The 8,101-nt window shown below is 43.8% G+C and overlaps 1 protein-coding gene across 1 annotated transcript in view; it reads right to left on the bottom strand.

Moving 5' to 3' along the window:
• Window positions 1–1,777, bottom strand: part of POLR1B (RNA polymerase I subunit B) — a 31,301-nt gene extending 29,524 nt beyond the window's left edge. The window contains exons 1-3 of the mRNA XM_006156652.3: window positions 1,601–1,777; window positions 999–1,166; window positions 154–300 (exon numbers count right to left, since the gene is read on the bottom strand). Of these exons, the coding sequence (XP_006156714.1) occupies window positions 154–300; window positions 999–1,166; window positions 1,601–1,777 (492 nt within the window). The remainder of the gene's footprint in view (window positions 1–153; window positions 301–998; window positions 1,167–1,600) is intronic.
• Between the last annotated feature and the right edge of the window lie 6,324 nt (window positions 1,778–8,101).

Genomic DNA, 8,101 nt, shown 5'->3' with positions numbered 1-8,101 from the left:
AAAAAAAAAAAAAAAAGATATTAATGACCCATTTTAACTACCTGGAAATTATGACAGAGTAAGAAAAACTGGGCCCCACCAACAAGTTTGTGGTCTTCTCACTCCTGACCCAGACCTTCCCTACCATCCCTCAGCCTGGATCCCCGCGATTACCTCTGCCTCCTCGTGATGCTCAATGAGGGCTTGTGGAGGAAGGTTGTATAAGTTGCAAAGCTGGGATTTCACCATGATGGGAACATAGCCAAGAAACTGTTTAATGATTCCCTTTGAGATTCCATTCACTGCCCAGTTGATATCAGCCTAGATGGAAATAAGAGAAAAATAATTTATTAAAACAAAATGTCTACACCCAGCTGCAGCAACACAGCTGCCATGTGATGCTAGAACCACATGGGAGGACCTGGTTCAGGGGTTGGCCTGAGCATGCCTGGCAAGCATAGGTGCGTCCATGACCCTGGCTGACTGGGAAGCTGGGGGCAGGCTCTTGGTGTGGCAAGACTTTATCAAAGGCACCCTTTCCCCCTTCTTTTTCCCTGTCTCTCCGAAAAAATAAAAATAAAAACGAGATAAATAAGCTTAAAAAAACAAGAAAAGATCTGTAACTGTGAGAACAAATGAGTGCAGTCATGTGTCACTTCACGGAGGGGTAAGTTTTAAGCAATTTTGTCATTGTGCATCCCCAGAGGGCGAGGGCACTCACACGAACCTAGAGGGCATCGCCCACTACACACCTAGGTTACATGGTCTGACCTTACGGGAACACCACTGTACATGCTGTCCGTTGTTGACCAAAACCTACTTATGCAGCATATAAGAGTATCTTAAAAACCTGAGGGAGAAAACTACAATCAGATGATTTTATGCTTTGGATTTAGAAGATGAGATCTCTAAGATGATAGCACTAAGAAAACAGAATTCTGACAGAAGCTTTATTAGTCACCAGCCCTATCTTAAAAGATGTGCAGTGTGATAGCCACACGGCTGTCATCTATACTCACTGTCAACTTCCCACGGTAGGTACTCCTGCGGCCCCGGCACTCTGCTGGGTAAACGTTGAGCTCTTTGCAGATGGTCCCTTTTGGAACTGTGGGTGGACTGATGACAGCATCCACAATAGTAAGAGAGATACGTTCATTGTTGAAAGCAAATTCAAAGGGAGGTATAGCCTGAAAAATAATTCACACTATCAAACTGCCTGCATTTCCAGTCCTTCAAAACTTCTAAATGCCATGTGTTCTGTAAGCATTGATGCCTATATAATGCTAATGTGAGACACTGCTTCTAGTCATCTCGACCACAAGCCCCAGAGGCCAGAATCTGCATCCCATACACCTGCTCTCATGCGAACCCAATGAGCCCAGCACGACCAAGGGGCACATGCACTTTGGGTTAATATTGTGGCTCCCCAGCCATCTCTCTGGGACTCCTGTTCCCGACCCCGCCTTCTTAGCCCGGCGCTTCCCTAGTCTCGTCCCTCCCCTCTGTCTCTTCCTCTCCTTTCTCTAACCCCACCAGCCCCTCTCCTTCGCCCGCCTGGAGCTGGACCGTCGCGATCTGCGGCGCCCGCGGACGCAGAGGTCTGGGGGGCAGCCACGTTCACCTGCACGGCGTGGCTGAGCCCCTCGCGCACAGCGTAGTTGAAGGACTCCACGTGCGCGCGGGTCAGTTCCTGCAAGGCTGCCTTTTGCTGCGCCCGAGGGATCCCGTAAGAGGGGTCGGTCAAGTGCTTTAAGCTCGGCCCGCCGGGCAAGTTCCGCCACCGGCCGGTGGGATCCATGAGTCCGCCTGCGCTTGGGACGCCAACTGAGGCACCACACGTGCCGGAAGCAATGGCGAGTGTCCCGGCGCCCGTGGCCTGCTGGAAAATGTAGTTTTCTCTTCTTCCGCCCGCCCTTGGCCCTCCGGTTTAATAGGGTCGACTTGGAAACAGAACCATCGAATGAATGGGCCGGTGAAAACTGTACAGAGCCCCGGGGCCCGTAGCTGGTGATTAAATAGGCGGCCTGACTGCATCCCATACCGGGGGCCCAGCGGCTTCAAAGTCACGCCAGGGGGATGCGTCTGCATGACCCAAATCCCGATAGCAGAGAAAAATGGAGTCAAGATTGTAACATGACAGACCTTCATATGTTTGTAGTGATGCTGGTGGAAACAAAAAACAAACTTGCTGCATTGCCAGTCATATAAAAGTATAACATGTACAATAACACAGTACATAGTACTCGATAATGGTAATTATAAGTACTTATAAACAAACAAGCGCTTACTGTAAAATAAGCTTACCGAATGCCATATTACATCAGCAGCCGCCTTACACATTTATTTTGTTAATTTTGTAATTTGCCATACAGTGTATGTGCTCACCAGGGAGCGGGGAGAGAATATACTCTCACAGGGAAATGGCCACACTGCAGCCCCTTCTCCTCCATTCTCTTCTTGGGATTTGGGGCATGCACACACACAACCTGCATGTTTTTGTTTCTGTTTTGTTTTTTAAAGAATTATTTTATTTCACTTATCATCGTTATTATTATTTGTTCAATTTGACCAGAGAGAGACAGAGAAAGAGAAAGGGAAAGTAGGAAAGCAAGCCTCCTGGTCCAGGACTCGAAGCATGGTCAGACATGTGGGAGTCCAGTGCCTTAACCACCACGCCACTTCCTGGCTCCAACCTGCATGTTTTTTAAGCTGTTTGTCTGGGACTCAAACCATGCTGTTGGTCATAGTGGGATTTTAGCCATCCCAACCATCCTGCCTCCTGCTGCTTCAGCCTCATACATCTTGAGTTTGCTGAGTCTGTTTAGTGCATCGTTTTCTCTTGGGCTTGATCTAATCTAGTGTTGTTTTTAGTCATCTGGATCTTTACAGTGGGACAAGATATGGGTGGAAGACAGTGGTAGCAATGATCCCGACTCTGTATGAGGTCTAGGCTACTGTATATGTGTCTTAGTTTATAACAAAACAGTTTAAAATTTTTAAAATTAAAATATAAAGAAAGCTATTGAATAAGGATATTAAAAATACTTTTGCCCAGTTGTACAACATGAGTTTTAAGCTAAGTGTTATTACAGAAGACTTAAAAAGTTTAAAAAAATTAAAAGTTTATGAAATATAAAAGTTACAGTGAGCTAAGTTTAATTTCTTGAGGAAAGAAAAAAAAACTTTATCATTTTTGTGTAGCCTAGGTACACAGTGTTTATGCAGACTACAGTAGTAGACAGTACTGTCCTCACACTCACTCTCCTGGAGCAATTTCCAGTCTCGCAAGCTACAATCGTGGTAAGTGCTCAAGTGTACCATTTAAAAAAAAATCTTTTAGACCGAATTTTTACTGTATCTTTTCTTTCTTTTTTTTTTTTTTTTTTTTGGAGAGGTTTTTGCTATAGGGCGCATGCACTTGCCAGACAGAGAGAGACAGAGAGACAGAAAGCGAGAAATCACCCCCCAGGGGGGATGGTCACACCACAATCCCTTCTCCTCTATTCTCCTCTCAGGATCTTGGGCACACACGCACACGCGCCCAGTGTGTTTTAAGCCACCAGGTCCAGGACGCGAACCACGGTCGACTACATGGGAGTCCAGCGACATAGCCATTACGCTAACTGCTGGTCCCTACTGTATCTTTTCTATATTTAGATCCTTAAGTGCCAATGTGTTAAAACTACCTACTGTAGTCAGTACATAACATGTTGTACATGTTTACAGTGTAGGAGCAATAGTCTATAGCACAGCTGAGATTTGTAGTAGGATATATTATGTAAGTCTGGATAAGTACACCCTATGATGCTTACATAGCAACCAAATTGCCTAAGGATGCATTTCTCAGAATATACCCATCATTAAGTGATGCACGACTATTTAAGATTTGGTCATTAGAAAATAGTTAAACTTCTTCCTTTCCATGCCACACTTCCTTCTGGCCTTCCTTCCTTTTGTCTAATTGCTCTGTCTAGAACTTATAGTACCGAGTTGAAGGGGCGAGAATAGATATCCTTGTTTTGTGCCTGATATTAGGAAGAATGCTTTCAGTCTTTCCTCATTAGTTATGATGTAGGCTGTGGGTTTTTCTAATGATGACTTTTATCACACTGAGGAAGTTCCCATCTATTCCTAGTTTGTTGAGTGTTTTTATCACGAAAAACTTGTGTTTTCCCCTGTGTATATTGAAACAATGATATGGTTTCTATTTTTCTCCTATTGAAATTGTGTATTGTATCGATTGTACTTCAAAAATTATTTTAATACCTAGGACACACATGCATGTATGAGAGAAAAAAGGAGGAAGGAGAGAAAAAGAGAGACAGAGAGAGATGCGCTGGCCCTGTCCACTGTGCACTGGGAGTAGGATCCCACATGGCCAGCTGTGGTTTGAGTTCTGGCCCTGGTGCCTTGGGAAGCATCAGGTGTGTGCCCATGCATGCCCCAAATCCTGACAGAATGAATAAACGGCAGAAGAAGGATTGTGGTGTAACCACGCAATTAGGAGATGGAATGTTTGCTCACTCTCTGCTTCTAACAACTTGAAAAGAAAAGAAAAAGGCCCTCTGGAAATTAAAAAAATATGTATGTGCATGTGAGAGTGAAAGCAACCTCCAGTGGGGCCTGGTCATGCCACAATCCTATTTCCTCCAGTTCTCTGTCTACCTCAACATACGTGCCCAGTGTATTGCTTCTGGGGCCAAGATTCAAACCCTAGGCAGCCATGTGGGATCTAGCTTCTGCACAGTTCTTTACTGTGGGCTGGAGGGTCAGCCCTTCCCTTGTTTTTTTTTTTTTTTTTTTTTTTAACCATGCATTTATTTTCTTAGTGGCTGATGTGTCTCGGTGTGGATCTTTTCGAGTCAGTCATACTCATTTTGTTGAGATTATTGGATGCATTTTAATGTTTTTCATCAAAGCCGGAAAACTTTTGGCCACTATTTTTCTTTATCCCTTCCTCTCTATCCTCTAGTCTGGGACTCCCATTATGACATTATGTTTGATGGAATCAGGTATTTGACATTTTTTCTTTTTTTTTTTTTCTCCCTATTCCTCTGACTGGATCATCTGCATTGAATTCAAATTCACTGATTCTTTCTTTTACCAGTTGAAACCTAGTATTGAACTCCTGTAGTGAACTTTTCATTTATTTTCAGCTCCCAGGTTTTCTTTGGGTTTGGTTTGGTTTGCTTTTTGTTATTTTTGTAGAGGACACCCGTGCTTGCTAGAGAGAGACGAAGGAGAACAGAAAGCTCCTCCGTAGGGAATGACCACACCAAAATCCCTTCTCCTTTATCTCTCCCTCCCTTTGGGATTTTTGGGCACTGATGCACATGCACCCAACATGTTTCCCAAGCCACCAGGTCCAGGACCTGAACTACACATTCAGCCAAATGGGATTCAGCCACCTTAACCCCCATGCCACTGGCAGGCCCAAAATATGTCAAAGCTTTTCAAAAACCTCCTAGAGGCACTTAATTCCCATTTCCTTCCTTCCTTCCTTCCTTCCTTCCTTCCTTCCTTCCTTCCTTCCTTCCTTCTATTTTTTCTTTCTCCTTCCTTCCTTTCTTTTTTCTTTCTTTCTTTCTGAGATAGATTTTTGCTATAGGGCATGTTGCTCGCTGAAGAGACAGAGAGAGACAGAAAGCAAGAAATCACCCCCAGGGAGATGACCACACCACAATCCCTTCTCCTCTGTTCTCCTCTTGGGACTTTGAACATGCATGCACACACGCCCAGGGTGAGTTTAAGTTGCTGGTCTGGGACTCATACCGTGGTCAACTACGACTATGTGGGAGCCATCTACTGCCCTTCCCCCGCCCCATTTTCTTTCTAAGGTTTTTGGTCAGTTTGTTGTTTGTTTCAACTGCTATAGCCACCTCAAGGAATTGGATATTAAGCAATTGCTGCTGATTATTTTTGGCCAATGCACCCAGAAAAAAGGTTGCTCACATTGAGCAAGCTCTGAGTCATTTAAGTAAAGACAAGCCCTGGGTGCTGAGACATATACGAAATTACTCAAAAGGTCAAAAAATGACAATTCTCTGGTAATGGGGCTCGGAGGAGTTCCGGTCCCACTTCGTTCCTTACAATGGCTGCTAGCTTGCTGGATTTCACGATTGTGGGCTGTTGGTTCCCAAGGCTACTGTGGAGCTGGAGAAGAGGGATTGGAAGTCAGAAAAAGCTCACTGTTCTGAGATACCTTTTCTTTTTCCTTTTCTTTCTTTCTTTCTTTTTTTTTTTTTAATAAATGCTTCCTGGGCTGTGGCCAGGCTTTGGTTAATTTCCCGATAGTTTTTCTGATGTTCTTATTGCTTTTATGGAAGAAAGGATTTTTAGAGCTTCTTATTCTGCTACTCCCACTGATGTCCTCTCACGATCAACAGTGTACTCTCAAATATGTACAACCATTATATGTCAAATAAAATTATAAACATTTTAAAAAGAATTATTTAATTTTATTATTTTTATTATAATTTGCTATAGGGCACATGTGTTCACCAGAGAGAAAATGAGAAAGCAAGTCACCAGGTCTGGGACTCACACTGTGGTTGGTCCAGCACTTTAACCACCATATCACCTACTGGCCCCAATAAAACATTTTTAAAAGTTTAACTTGCAGCAATCTCCAAGTGCCACTAAGTATCCCATGGGACACGGGTTCATTCTCCTTTGCGTTTAAGATCTTTGGGGGACTATATCTTTTATAGGTTTTTGCCATAAGGCATGTGCTCTTATGGGGAGGAGACAGAGACAGTGAGAAGGAAGGTGAGAAATCACCCCCAGGGGAAATGATCATGCTGCAATCCCTTCTCCTCCATTCTCTTCCTGGGACCTTGGGCATATAAGCTCATGCGCTTGACAATTTTCAAGCCACTGGGTCTGAGACTTGAACCATTGTCAAGTCTCATGTGGGAGTCCAGTGACATAACCACTACACCATCTGCTAGCCCCTGGGGGAAATATCTTTAAAGTATCACTGATCCTCTGGGAGCCTGGAAGAGCTTCAGGTTCTTTAAAAAGCAGAGGCAGCTACTGACACTAGATGGGGTCAGCTCCTCAGAGAACTTCTCCAAAGGCTTGGATTTGCTCATTCTCAGGCCCTTAAGAAGCTGCCTGGCTGGATCCACATCTGCCTGTACCCTATAGAATCTCTGCTGAGTCTGGTAGGAATATGTCATGGGCATCTGAAATTTGTTTAAAGTCAGGGTTCTGGTGTGAACTCTCCTCTGTGCCAGAAGCATGCTGAAAGACAAAGCAGCCACAGGAGGCAGGCCAGGGACACATGGAAAAGAGTCCAAAGCATTCAACCCCATCACACAAAGAAGTTACAAATTATGACAGTTTACAGAAATGAAGCCCTTTCCATCCATGAGACTAAGTGTCTGCAGTGTTTGAGGTTTATCCTGTCATTAGTGAAATGTTTAGTTAAGACTTGGCCTTCTCGGGGGGGTAGCAGGTGGTGTGGTGGTTAGGGTGCTGGACTCCCACATGGCCGATCACAGTTCAAGTTCCAGAACTGATGGCTTACTATCTCACTCTCTAGTGAGCTCACATGCCTTATAGCAAATTAAAATAATGATAATGATAATAAGAATAATTCTTAAAAAAAAAAAAAAGACTTCTTGGCCTTCTGACTAACTGTGGAAGTAGTCTTATTTTCAGAAGTTCTTCTGCCTCTGCCCCACATATGAAGTTCACATAACTTTCCCTCACAACATGGGTATCACTTCACGCTCTGCATCAAGATGCAGATATTATGTGAGACATCTGAGAAACAGTGGACTAGATTCTGACAGCTGAAATTGTTCTGATCCTTCACCCTTATCAGTTTTGAAGGACAATTTGTTGGTTTATGTATTGGGTAATATCCTTGGGTCAGCAAACATCTGGTCTGTTTTTGTATGGTCTATCAGCTTAGAAAAGTTTTTTTTTGCATGTTTCAGAAGTTGGAAAAACAAAGAATATGCAACAGAGACCCTAGGCAGTTTTGCAAACCCTAGCTGGTTTACTATTTGGTCCTTCACAGAGGTCTGCCTACCTCAGTAACAATATTGTGGATTTAAATATCCAGTCAATACCCACAGGAAGATGAGAGAACAAAAGGGGACACACACGCCTA

Source organism: Tupaia chinensis, unplaced genomic scaffold (genome assembly GCF_000334495.1).
Source record: "Tupaia chinensis unplaced genomic scaffold, TupChi_1.0 Scaffold000511_1, whole genome shotgun sequence".
NCBI classification, from domain to species: Eukaryota; Metazoa; Chordata; class Mammalia; order Scandentia; family Tupaiidae; genus Tupaia; species Tupaia belangeri.
Note: the sequence above shows the minus strand (reverse complement) of the source record. Positions and strands in the feature narration are given on the sequence as shown.